This window comes from Ipomoea nil, unplaced genomic scaffold (genome assembly GCF_001879475.1).
Source record: "Ipomoea nil cultivar Tokyo-kokei standard unplaced genomic scaffold, Asagao_1.1 scaffold2826, whole genome shotgun sequence".
NCBI classification, from domain to species: Eukaryota; Viridiplantae; Streptophyta; class Magnoliopsida; order Solanales; family Convolvulaceae; genus Ipomoea; species Ipomoea nil.
In genome coordinates, this window is record NW_017619254.1 from 219,239 (window position 1) to 232,872 (window position 13,634).

Sequence of the window (13,634 nt, forward strand, 5' to 3'; positions counted from 1 at the left end):
ATTTTATAGTTTAAATAGAATAAATATAGTTTTTGCATCCAATATATGTAATTTTTTTTTACATTTGATATCCAAACCAAATTTATATATGTATATAACATAACTAAAAATATATCCAAACCAATAACATATTAAGTTCACCTAAACTAATAACCTATTAAGTCTATTTAAAAAAAAACTATTAAGTTCACCTAAAATTTAGTTTAGATACTATTAATATTTTTTGAGTTAATATTTAATATATTTTTGGATATATTCATTTAAATGACATGTATATAAATATATAATTTTTACTTTGAATTTAGTATAGATATGTGAATTTTTAGTATCTGATATCCGAACCAAACTTGTATTACACTATAACATAAATATCCAAACTAATAATCAATTGAATTAAGTCAAAATATAAAACTTGGTATAGAGTTTGATTTTAATTTCGATAAGTAAAAGAAGATGATAATAATGAATGTAAACCTAGTAATGAATAAATAAGTAAAGTGATAATAGTGAGAATATGATTATAGTAAAATGTAGTGCGCAATAGATGATAAATAATTCTATTTTATATTTAAAAAAAAATTATTTCCTATTTTCAAAATGAAAAACTGAGCTAGTAAACATATTTTCGAATTTCTATTTTCTAATTCTCCAATTTTGAAGAAATAATTTTCCACGGAACAAGCCCTAGATCTCCACCTATTGCACTTTTAAATGGAGGAGCCTCATCATCATCCTGAAGGGCATGCGCATATAGGGTGTCAAGGATCTCTCGGATTTCGGGTGGGCACCGGTCATTGACCCGGCCGGAAAACTCCTCGCAGGCAACCGCTAACAACTTCTTGACGCCGAGAAAATAGGCCGCCAGGATAAGGCGGCAGAGAGCCAGCAAATCCACCTCCACGAACTCAGCATCGAACCGCTTTAGTTGTCCCTGCACGTCGGGGTCTTTAGAGGAGTCCTTCTCGAAGTGGTGTTTGCAGTATTCCAGAACCAACGCCATATTCTTGGCGTCCACTTTGCGGACGAAGATACCGTCGGCGGCGGCGGCGCCGCTGCTGTCCAAAATGGTTTTGACATTGCGGCAAAACTGCACCACCATGGATTTCTCCTCCGTGAATTGCTCGCCGTCGGAGCTCATAAGCATCAGAAGGGGCTTGTTGTTTTGCTCAGATGATGAAGCCATGGACGCCTGTACACTGTTCTCTACAACGATATGATCGTCAAGTACTAGCAGAATGTGATGATTGATCTTCTGATTTGGACTATATATATACATATATAACTGCTTTCACCTTTTCCTAATTCTACCCAGTCAAGAATACTACATTGCCAAAATTTATGGATAGATTCCCATAAAAATAGGTTGGCATACTATACGAGGTAGAATTAAAGAATATACTCCGTACTATATAACTGCTTTTTCATCTGGTGACCTGGTCTTTTCCTAATACGTACTCGATACTGATAATATTGACCAATTCGAGATTGAACTGGATTAGTTATATATGGTTATAATCCTCTATTTTCATCTACTAATAGAGTTGCAATTCGAAAGGACATTATTAAGGGCCAAGCATGAAAAACGAAATAGTTTGAAATATTCGAGAATGAGGCAAATTATGCCATGGACCCGTGCATTGTGGACACGAGTCCAAAACGACGTCGTTTTTAAGAAAAACGCGTCATTCCAGTTAAAAAAAAATTAATTTTGTCTCGCCGTTAACGGCGTTATTCATTTGTGCCATTATGAATGTACAGTTATGGGATTATGAATGTACAGTTATGACATTATGAATGTAAGTTATAAAATTATGAACATATAGTGATAAAATTATGAACATAGAGCTCTAAAATTGTGAACATGGAGCTTCGAAAATTATGATTTTACAGTTATTGAATTATGAATGTACAGTTACGGAATTATGAATGTACAGTTATGTAATTATGAATGTACAGTTATGCAATTATGAATATACAGTTATGAAATATGAACACAGAGCTCTGACATTATGAACTTACAATATGAACATATAGTGATAAAATTATGAACATAGAGCTCTAAAATTGTAAACATAGAGCTTCGAAAATTATGAAGTTACAGTTATTGAATTATGAATGTACAGTTACGAAATTATGAATGTACAGTTATGGAAGTATGAATGTACATTTATTGAATTATGAACATAGAGCTCTGACATTATGAACTTACAATTATGAACATATACTCCTATAACGAATCTGAAATTTAAAAAAAAAAAAAAAAAAGATAACCGTGCCTAACGACATTGTTACCCGTGTCCAGCATGCTGGACACAGGTCCAGAGCATAACGATTGTGAGAATGATTCACCGGCCGGTCCTGGCCATACCCTAATTTTTGGGGACCCAATTAAAAAAAAATTATTTTAGATATAATTTATTATTTTCATACTTAATAATTATTTTTAAAATTTATTTATTGATCTTAATTGTAATTGAAAATAAAATTTCAAAAGTAATTAACATTGAAATTTTAATGAATAATTTTGTATTTAAATATTAACGAAAATGACATTTTTAAATTAACTTTTGAATTGTATTTTTTCTTTATTAAATTTTTATGCATTATATTTGGACAAAAAAATTTAATTACATTTTTATTTTTATCATAGAATAATACAATTACTTGAAGTCCAAATAGATTTTAACTCAATTATCTCAATTATAGAGATTTTCTAGATCTTCTACACTTCTATCTTAATCTTTTCGAGGTAGATTATGTTTCTTACCTTTATTATAATTATAGCGAAATTTAAATATTAACAAAAAATTTCTCTCTCCCTATGTTCTTGTATCTTTATTATTGTCGTCTTTGTATTTGTAGTTTATCCTATATTTTTAATGGAACGATCCTGATGATTCACTATAAGAAAAGTCTAAAGAGAAAAGACACAATTTAATACTATATTATATATAATATTGATCGATCTGAGACTCAATTCAATTAGTATTAATTCTTTCAAAATTTCACCTCTGTGACCAGTTGAGCTGCCCATACGGGTACAATTAGTATTAATTGATCAAGAATATGAATAACAATAATGTAGTATAAAAACCATTGTTGCATGCCCTCAAAATTCACTATTACCAAAGAGCCACAACCATGCATAAAGAACAATATAATATTACCAAAGAGCCACAACCATGCATAAAGAACAATATAATAATGCATATATAGGATTTGAAAGAACGTGGAGATTGCCAGATAATTGGATCATGAGTTCAATTCGTACATCTCCTATGTTTTTAATATTTGGATTATTTTCATCCATACAAGCATTTTTTTTTAACGTAGTTGCATTCTTACTTCTCATAACTCGAATTCAGGACTCCAATTAAACGGAAAGAGACCATGCTGTGTGAGGCAAATTATGTTCTGGACTCGGGTCCACCTTGCAAGGTGGACTCATGTTATATTCACAATTTTTAAACTCTATATTCATAATTTACAAACTGAATATTCACAATTTTAGATCTTAATATACAAAATTACAGAACTTAATATTCACAATTGTAGAACTTAATATTCACAATTTTTAAACTCTATATTCACAATTTTAGAATTGAATATTCACAATTTTAGATCTTAATATACAAAATTATAGAACTTAATATTCACAATTTTTAAACTCTATATTCACAATTTTAGAACTGAATATTCACAATTTTAGATCTCAATATACAAAATTACAAAACTCAATATCCACAATTGCAGAACTCTATATTCACAATTAAAAAACTATATATTCACAATTACAGAACTGAATATTTATTGGCTGAGTTGTTTCAATAACTTTTTTTAAAAAAAAATCATTGGCTGCGGAAACGGTGCCACTAACGACACTGTTATTTTCACACGCACAAAATGCATCATTTTAGACCTAGATCTACCTTAAAAGGTGGACCCGGGTCCATGGCATAACTATTGATTTCATTTATAACCAACCATATTTTATTTGAATTATTAAGATAACTATTTTAATATATCAAAAAGAAAAAAAAAATCAATTTGCGAGGTGAAAAAATTGCAATGGGCTGTGTAAATTGGGTTACTCAGATAAAGATTGGTTGATCCAGCCCAACGACATACAGGCCATTGAAACGCTGTCGTTCTCTTCCTCATTGGCCTTCACTTACTCGCCGTATTCCGCCTGCTTACTGGTGGTGCTGATGATAGTTCGAGCCTCGAGGCTTTAAGCCTTTAAGTTCCATAGATAAGGTAAAGTGCTGTATATATTTACCGCCAACTCTCCAACTTGTTTATTTTTATTTTATTATTATGTATTGATTCAGTATTTAAATTCCCGCCTTCCTATTCTTCTTGTTGTTGGAGTGATGGGAATGCAATTGGAAAAATTGAGAGCTTCTGGTGCGATAAAAATACCGTCTTTGATCATTCTAGTGATTACAAATGACTGAAAGACTTGAATAAACATGTAATTGCAAAGAAAAAAGAGAGTATATAAGTGATAAGATTTTTCTGAGCTAGTTGGATAATAGTGGGTTGTGCTGTCTGACTTTGCAAAATGATCTTTGTTCTTTGAGGCACCATGGGGGCTTGAAATTTTGCCTTCCCTGTTATGCTGTCCCTGTCCAGGTGAAAAATAACTGGAGTGGGGGGACATATGCTTCTAGGTTCAGGACAGTCTTTAAGATTTGGATATAAAGTTAAGAAATCTTAGAACATGACCTCAGTTATGTATTGGTTTTGCTGTTCTTGAGATATACAAGGTTTCATATTTCAGTTTTAATATATTTGAAACTTGTGGATATGTCATGTAAGGAGGCTAAAGAGATTTCTTGAGCCCTGAATTTCTCAACCAAGCAATGTCCTTATTCCTTGTGGATTCTTCTGTTATTATCCTGGTGGCTGCTGTTTAATGGAATTTGTGTGTATTATTAGTTTATTACTCATATAGTCCCCTTGTGACCCTAGCCGACAAAGGACCACAAGGATGTAAACCACCCTAGATTGCCCATAGCTGACTGACTTAAACCGATAAGGTTAATAAGCTACTTTTGTTGGAAGTCGAACTTGTAACCTTGTGGTTACCAAGGTCTTGTAGTTACTGAGTCAACTGCCTGACCAATTTGGCTGGGGTTGCCCCTGCATGCGTCTTTTCTATGCTATTGTTGCCTGATAGAGTGATACGACTAATGCTATCTCTTATTAGTTGCAGGATTTCTGCACAGGGATTCATTAATTTTTATTATTCTCTTCAGTGCTGCAGCTGTTACACTATAGGAGTGGATTTGCAAAAGTGTGCATTTTAGGATACAGAAGGCTGCTGGAAAATAAAGACAAAGAAGAGTGTTGCAGCAGTTGATATAGGCCAGAAATGAAACTTTTTGATGCTCATTGTCATCTCCAAGACCCTAAGATCTTTAATATGGTCCCACAATTAATTAGGACCACTCTTGATACAGGAGTGGTTCATTTTGCGGTGAACGGTGTGTGTGAGAAGGATTGGCACATAGTCAAGGAGATGAGCAACAGCTATCCTTGTGTTGTTCCAAATTTCGGGATCCATCCCTGGTTCATTGCCGAGAGGACACCTAATTGGTTGAAAACATTGAAGGAATACTTTGAGGCTACACCTGAAGCTGCGGTTGGTGAGATTGGTTTGGATAAAGGTTCAATGGGAAAGAAGATTGATTTTGCTGATCAGGTTGAAGTCTTCCGCCAACAACTTCAGCTAGCCAAAGAGTTGAAAAGACCCGCGTCTATTCATTGTGTCCGAGCTTATGGGGATCTTCTTGAGATACTGAAATCTATGGGTCCGTTCCCTTCTGGAGTTATCCTTCATTCTTTCCTTGGCTCTGCTGAAATGGTTCCTGAATTTGCTAAGCTTGGTGCTTACTTCTCGTTCTCTGGGTTTCTGATGTCTTTGAAAGAAAGCAAGGCAAAGAAGATGTTACGTTCAATTCCTATCGAAAGGATTTTGTTGGAGACAGATGCACCCGATGCTTTTCCAAAATTAAACAATCCAGACACTTTGTTTTTGATAGAAGAGGAAACCTCTGCTTCTAAAGAAAGTGGTGGTGAAGGACAAATTCCAATTCCTGAAACTGATAATTCCGCCAAAACTTTGCCTTCTTCGTCACTGCCAAAAGAAACCCTAAACCATCCAGCCAACATCCATCATGTTCTTCACTACGTAGCATCTTTACTTGATATGAGCAAAGAAAAACTCACTGATTTAAGCTTTTCAAATGCAAGGCAGCTGTTCTCATACGAAGGTTCAAAAGTGCAGCAGTGAGGTAGTGATTGTGTTCCTTTTGTTTAGATATTGCGTCATTGAAGGAGTAAACAAACTTCAACTTCAGTGGTCATTTAATTGCTAGATGCAATGCAATTACTATTCTAGTATTCATTTCAATTCTTTCATGGAACTATATATTAAAATCTCACAATACATTATAATCTTCGGGATACCTCTCTCGTTGATATGTGCATTTTAGCTTCGAGATTAGTTCAGATTGCTTTCTCTTAAAGTAACCGAGGCACACACTGTCTGTGCCTGAGCCCCCTGGATCTTCTTCATACTTGTATTGCAAGACATGTTAACTTCAAAATAGAGTAAGGTAACATGCATGTTGGTGTTGAAATTTTGTGCATTTGCGTGTGCGAGGAAATGGGCAAAAGTAATCCAAATATTTAAAGTGATGGGTCGTTTCTTGCTTACCAAATAACCTACCTGATGTATATGTATCTGGTTTTAGCATGGGCGGTTACATGCTTTCGTGGCGAGTTGTGCATTGGAAGAGATAAAGATGAAACTTGAAAGGGAAAGGGATGAAGATGAAGATGAAGGCCCTGTTCGGTAAAATAGTTAGCGTATCAGTTAATTTTGGCTTGTTTAATTACTATTAGCTGTTTGACTTGGCTAAACAACCAATATAAATATTTGATTAATTAGTTTTTTGTAATTCTAAAACACTAAAATTCAAAAAGCTGCTCAAAGCAGCTTTTTATTAGCTTTTTGAGAAAGTCATTTTGTATGTAATCATCTATTCTACAACTAGTTAATGTTATCAACTAGTCAAACACATTAACTCAATCAGCTAATAGCTATTTACCAAATATCCTCTAAGCCATTACAAAACGTAGCATAGTTGTCATAGCTGATCGGTTAAGTTCCCATTATATATGTTTCTTCTTAATTACAGTTTGAGATTCCTCTTGCGTCAAGAATTGAAGTGCCTGCCTGCCGAATTTAATTACTACGTAGCTTACACACAATGAGAATCGTTTTCTTTTCCTTTTCCTGTGTGTATATATATTTATTGAACATACCCAAAAACACAAACATCATCTATCGGAACAAAAAAGGGAATTGAAAAAAATGAGGAGATTTAGATTACTAGGTTGCGCGATCTTCTTTATGTTTCTGGGTTTCATTGACGAGCCTGCTGGCGTTGAAGCATGGAGTAAAGAGGGTCATATGATGACATGTCGCATTGCACAGGTAACAAATTAAAAAAAGAGTAATACCCTATAACACATTATTAGCATTAAAAATATGGTTTAATATGACAAGTTCAAGTCTTGATTGAGGAAAATATATTTGTAGGGTCTTCTGAACGAGGAGGCAGCGCATGCTGTGAGCATGTTGTTGCCGGACTACGTCGACGGCGACTTGTCGGCGCTGTGCGCATGGCCGGACCAAGTGAGACACTGGTATAAATACCGGTGGACTAGCCCACTCCATTTCATCGACACCCCCGATCAAGCTTGCAACTTTGATTATGACAGTAAGTCTATGTGATCAAACACTTACCGCTGAGCCAAAAATTATAACTACCCATAGTGAAAATCACATTTTCTAGAGACAAGTCAGTATTGGACTTGGTTTTCATGGGCTTTCGTCCAACAATCTCCTAGTTACCAATTATTAAATTTGACCATTTATTAATCTCCGCCCAACATATACACTCTATTTTTCAATTTGTGCATTTAATTTAACAAAAATGAAATTCATAAACGAAAGGGGACTGCCATGATCAACATGGAGTGAAGGATATGTGTGTTGCCGGTGCCATCCAAAACTTCACCACTCAGCTCTCTCACTACCGGGATGGAACTTCCGATCGTCGACGTAAGAGATCCATAACACCTTCATTCTGTGTATTACTCTTTTTTATTTTTTATTTTTTTTTATAAATAAATTAGAGCCAGCAACTTATTATTATATCTGAATATTATCTATGAACACAGATAATATGACTGAGGCTTTGCTGTTCTTGGCACATTTTATGGGAGATATCCATCAGGTAAGAAAAACTACTCCCATAATCAATTCCGATCCCAAGAAAGATTTATCATAAAATATCGTCAAAATGTTTTACTTTTTCAATCATGGTTTGAAGTTTTAATGAAAATCTAATGATTTAAAGTTTCGTCGAAACATTCTTATAAAACTTAAAATTTTGTAGTTGTCAAGTTAAAATTTAGTCTTTTTAGTTTGAGTCGATTAGCTATGAACAATTTAGTATAATTTACTTTTTGAGGTACCGTTTCATCTAAAATCGCATTTGGAATAATAGCTGTGAGTTGTCTCGTAAATCGGAGCAACATTCTTAAACTTGCATATTCTTTTTTGTATGATGCAGCCAATGCATGTCGGATTCACAACCGATGAAGGAGGAAACACTATAGAACTGCGTTGGTTTAGGCACAAGTCAAACTTGCACCATGTAAGTAGCCTAGCTAGCTAACTGGTTTCTTGATATATTTTTTAAAAATCTTAATTAGTACTCGTATAATAATTAGTTTTCAGCAAATCATAATAACTGCGAAATTAAAGTTAATTTATGCTATCTTTCTAAAAAACTGGGGAAAATTACATTATAGGTATGGGACAGAGAAATAATCCTCACGGCAGCAAAAGATTACTACGGCAATGATGTAAACCTTCTTCAAGAAGACATCAATAGAAATTTCACTGACGTAAGTGATTACTATACACAAAATTGCTTGCAAGCTAAGCAATAAGCAAGCTACCTAGGAATACTAACGTCAAAGACATTAATTGTATAGTAATTTATACGATTTTCTTTATATATGTTGTCGTCAGGGGATATGGACCGATGATGTTGTGTCATGGAAGGAGTGTAGTGCCGATCTCTTCTCTTGCGTAAATAAGTAAGTTGTGTGTATTATACTTTTAAACGATATACGTTATTATCAGACATATAAAATAAGAAGAAATTAAAGAAAATTCGTATATTTGCAGGTATGCTGTAGAGAGTATAAATTTAGCCTGCAAATGGGGTTACAAAAATGTGGAGGCTGGTCAAACTCTGTCAGGTACACTAAATTAATTGATTTATTTTATTTTATTCCAATTGAGTATATATATTTTTTTTAAAAAAATAAATAAATAATTGGGTGATGAATGCAATATAATATATATAATGCAGATGATTACTTCAACTCGAGGCTTCCAATTGTGATGAAACGTGTAGCCCAGGGTGGAGTCCGATTGGCTGCGATTCTGAATCGGATTTTTGGAGAATCCAACCAAGATTCATTTTGAGTGGCAGCTTAACCTCTCACTCATTTCATTATATAGAAATTAATGGCAAAGTTAAAAGTTGAATGTCACTAGATAGCTGGCTAGCACCTGATTGTACTATTGATCTCACAATGTGCATAATGTAATTTATTTGAATCTTTAAAAAATAAATTCAGTTGCATAATTTTTTTTTTAAAATAAATATATGACTCCCATCTTCTCAAAAATATTTTGTGGGTCCAAAAATAAATACCTGCTTATGGGTCTCAATAATCTCAAAATAGTAAACTAATTTGTAGCATGATTTTTTTTTTTGATTTTTTTAATCACAAAAGAAACACAATCAATATTTGAAAGTATGTATTAAATAAATCTTGCCTTCTGATCATAGCTGGTAAATGATTATAAAAAGACACATTAACATAGTTAATCACTCAAACTAAAAAAGTCAACAAATTATTCTTATTTAGAAGTAAAATTTGTAACTTTATAATTACTAATTTTTTAAGTTTAGGTAGCATGAAAATGGAAACAGAAGACTAAGAAACATATATAGGACACAAAACGCTAGGAAAATGTATAAATATATACATAGAAAATTATAACTTTATAAGTAACAATTAAAATCTTGTTACTATTCTTTGAGCTTAGGTAGCATTGCATGAAAATAGAAACGGATGTACAAGAAAGCTAGCTAGCTAAGGTTACAATCAAGAAGCTAAGATGGATATGATCACCCTGAGGCCTGATCTGAGCTCCATGATTCTCTAAAATGACCAAAACTGGGCGGAACCTCAGTTACGTTTTCATTGAAGTTGGGATCTCCGGCGAGACTGAGAACGAGCCCCAAAAGAGAAGATGGAAGACAGAGAGTGAGCTAGCCCCAAAACTACGGCCACCTTCACTTGTCCTCTCTTCGGGAGGGGCTGCCGTCGCCGGTACTGGACCTTTCCTGTCATACTCATCTCTGCCCTTGCTTTTGCCATCGTAGTATATATACTCTGCCGCAGCGGTGGTTGGTGGAGGTTGCGGTGGCGATTCTCCAGTTATTATACAAGAATAATGTGGCCGGAGTAGTGTCTAGTGTCCAGCGTCTACTACATATATATAAAGCCCAGTGAGTTAAATATCCTTTTTCTTCTGGTCATAATTACATTTCTATCCTTCTCTATAACTCTCGGATTAATGATTGAGAAGGACATGTATATTTACCATGCACTTATTTGACGATTTTGACCTCACTGTGTTCACATCCATTTTCATAAAGTTGCATTCACACTCTTTTGTTGCTTTCACCATATATATTATTGTTGAGCATCATATATATATATATATATATATATATATATATATATATATATATATATATATATATATATATAGAGAGAGAGAGAGAGAGAGAGAGTGTTTTGGGATCAGATGCGAATAGGTTGCTGGCGGTGCGGCAACTCTAGTACATTTAAAAATATTTGACGGCGCATTTGGAAATATTTGATGGTGCATATCAAAGAGTGAAAATCAATGAAAATGATAAAAAAACGCGCGTGACATTTTTTTTTAAATTTACGGTACGTGTATTTAGAAATGTTTGACGGTGCATATCGAAGTTTGAAAATCAATGAAAAGGGAAAAAATATGGTAATATTTTTATAATTTTCTGTAATTATAAATGTGCATTTGAGAATGATTGACGGTATATTCGAGGATATATAACTGAAAGTACATTTAGAAACTCTTGAGTGACACTGAGAGGAAGGCCGATGATGAGAGCCAGGTAGTGCTAATGCAATTTAAAATGCTTGACGATATGTTTAGAATTGATTGAAGGTGCATCTGCACTCTCGGAAGTATATATATATATATATATATATATATATATATATATATATATATATATTTCCTCAATGACCGACATTGATTAAACAAGTGATTACAAGGCATATAAAATAATACATGAAAACTGTTTAGAACTTAGAAGGCCGGGGGCATTTGTGTCATTTTAGGAGAAATCATAAGTTGGGAAAAAGCCAAAAATTATTTATCAAATCAAACAATACTAAGTGGAAATCCTCGTCATATATAGTGGTGGAAGCTAGCAAAATTAACATAAAATAATGGTGGATGGTTATCTACAAAACATGATTATCAGATAAATATGATGTAGTTGGTTACCTATTTGCATAAACATCACGTGGGCATTAATATATCTTTGTTCTCATATACATATCATCAGCACAAAAGTGAAGAGTAATAAGTCATCGTTAATGAATAGTACATGATTCTTGTACCAAAAAATCATGAGTATGATATTTATCATTCTTGATTACATTGATCCTCTGCATATAATCTTAGCTTCCTAGTTTAATTTACTTCTCTTATGTAATTTGTAAACTATTACACATGAACAGAACTTATGTAATGTATACACTTAAATAGTATCTATAAGTTTCCCTCGTAAAAAAAAAAAAATTATCATTTAATTTCTCTTGGTGATTTGTAAAGTGAGATAGATGAGATGCATATATGGTTCCCAAGCCACCAATGGTGGCTTTCTGTCACTGCCTTATCCCTAACTTCCAACTAACTACAATGCATATCAAAATCATACATTGAACATAGACCCTTTTGTCTTTTAGCTAAGTCAAGATTCAATGCAAGAATTAGCCACCCTACTAGTACTTATTATATGCCTTGTGATCTCACCAAACACATCAAATCTATACATCTACATCTATATATATAATTCACTAGTTAAAATAAAGTTAGTGATCCAGTGGATGAGCATTTATATACTTGCATTTAATTTGAATCAGATGAGCTCCACAAATAATATCAAGATTTTAGCTCCACTAATTTAGTTTAGAGTCGTTGGTGTTAGACTTCTTGTGAGTGTAGTGTCAAAAGATTATGTTTTATTTTTATTTTGATAATTTGACTTTTTATTTCTTTTGTAAATACTCTTTTATCGATCAATATAATTTCATGACAGAATTAAATTTCATGACAGAATTATAAACTCTCAGAACAATATTTTTCTTATCTCAAATACTGCCCACTAAACCATTAAGTTAAGCCCGTGCGGATAGAATAATATTTTTCTTTCAATAATACGTGGAGCGTGGGATAGTCAAAGTAGTAAATTCTGCGGTCAAACTTGACTTCTTTCTGGAACTTCTACGAGAAAGACAAATAGTCACATTTGGACTTCTGATCGAGAGGATTGGTGATACACTCTTAATTGGAAGATGCAATCAATTAAGAATGTAACTATGGTATGAGTGCTAGAACTATAAAGTTGATAAAATCGTTTATATTAGCTAGTAATTATATGTCGTGTAATGTATTGATTGAGTGTTTCTATTAACTTTCTTAGTTTGAGTCGGTCAATTATTGGTAACTATATACTTGTATTTAACAAGATGCGTTTCACTCAAAACACACATTTAAATATTTAAATAACAACTGCAGATTTTTCTGTAAATCAAATAGCTCACATAATCAATAAATAATTTCCATTACTTCTCTCATTTTCCTTTTTCCTTCTCAAGTAAAAAAAAAAAAAAAGAAAGACAAACAGAACCTTTTGGAGGGAGGTCTGTACCAGCAAATTATTGTGTGGGTCATAACAAAAAGTACATTTTTAATATATTAAAAGAGTTAATACCTATCAAGACTATGTGGTTTAATGGTACCTGAGTTGGACTTCCATTTGGAAGGTTGTGAGTTCAAGCCTTAATGGAGGTGTTATTGGTTTTTTGTGTTTGTGTTTCAGTAGGTTGAGAAAGTATATGAACAGATACTACATAAAAAAAGAGTTAATACCCATGTTTAATCCTAAACTTTCAAATTGACTATATGTGGTCCTTCGACTTTCAAATTTAACCATTCATGGTCCAAGTTAACCACCCATGGTCCTTCAACTATTAAATTTTAACCAACCATGGTCCTTTCAAGAGGACCACGACTGGTTAAATTTTGAAACTTGAAGTACTATGGGTGGTTAACTTGGACCACAAATGGTTAAATTTAAAAGTCGAAGGACCACAAATGGTCAATTTGAAAGTTTAGGACTAAACGT

At 33.3% G+C, this 13,634-nt stretch overlaps 3 protein-coding genes across 6 annotated transcripts; 2 read left to right on the forward strand and 1 right to left on the reverse strand.

Moving 5' to 3' along the window:
- Positions 1-640: 640 nt before the first annotated feature.
- On the reverse strand, positions 641-1,183 carry LOC109158711 (SKP1-like protein 18). Its single transcript, XM_019306610.1, has one exon. The coding sequence runs from the start codon at positions 1,181-1,183 to the stop codon at positions 641-643; it is 543 nt and encodes a 180-aa protein (XP_019162155.1).
- Positions 1,184-4,187: 3,004 nt separating this feature from the next.
- On the forward strand, positions 4,188-6,851 carry LOC109158939 (uncharacterized metal-dependent hydrolase YabD). Of its 4 annotated transcripts, none has more exons than XM_019306871.1 (3): positions 4,188-4,262; positions 5,232-6,299; positions 6,470-6,851. In XM_019306871.1, exon 2 carries the CDS (start codon positions 5,378-5,380, stop codon positions 6,296-6,298), a length of 921 nt encoding a protein of 306 aa, XP_019162416.1. In that variant the 5' UTR covers positions 4,188-4,262; positions 5,232-5,377; the 3' UTR covers position 6,299; positions 6,470-6,851. The 4 variants fall into 4 exon arrangements, with proteins under 4 accessions (XP_019162416.1, XP_019162418.1, XP_019162417.1 ...); XM_019306873.1 differs by having other exon boundaries at positions 4,200-4,257; positions 5,219-6,299; positions 6,762-6,851; XM_019306872.1 differs by having other exon boundaries at positions 4,230-4,262; positions 5,262-6,299.
- A 501-nt stretch (positions 6,852-7,352) lies between these two features.
- LOC109158940 (endonuclease 1) lies at positions 7,353-9,723 on the forward strand. Its single transcript, XM_019306874.1, has 9 exons — positions 7,353-7,507; positions 7,613-7,793; positions 8,030-8,137; positions 8,257-8,312; positions 8,652-8,735; positions 8,893-8,988; positions 9,116-9,183; positions 9,275-9,348; positions 9,462-9,723. The coding sequence occupies exons 1-9, from the start codon at positions 7,385-7,387 to the stop codon at positions 9,575-9,577; spliced, it is 906 nt and encodes a 301-aa protein (XP_019162419.1). The 5' UTR covers positions 7,353-7,384; the 3' UTR covers positions 9,578-9,723.
- The last annotated feature ends 3,911 nt before the right edge of the window (positions 9,724-13,634 follow it).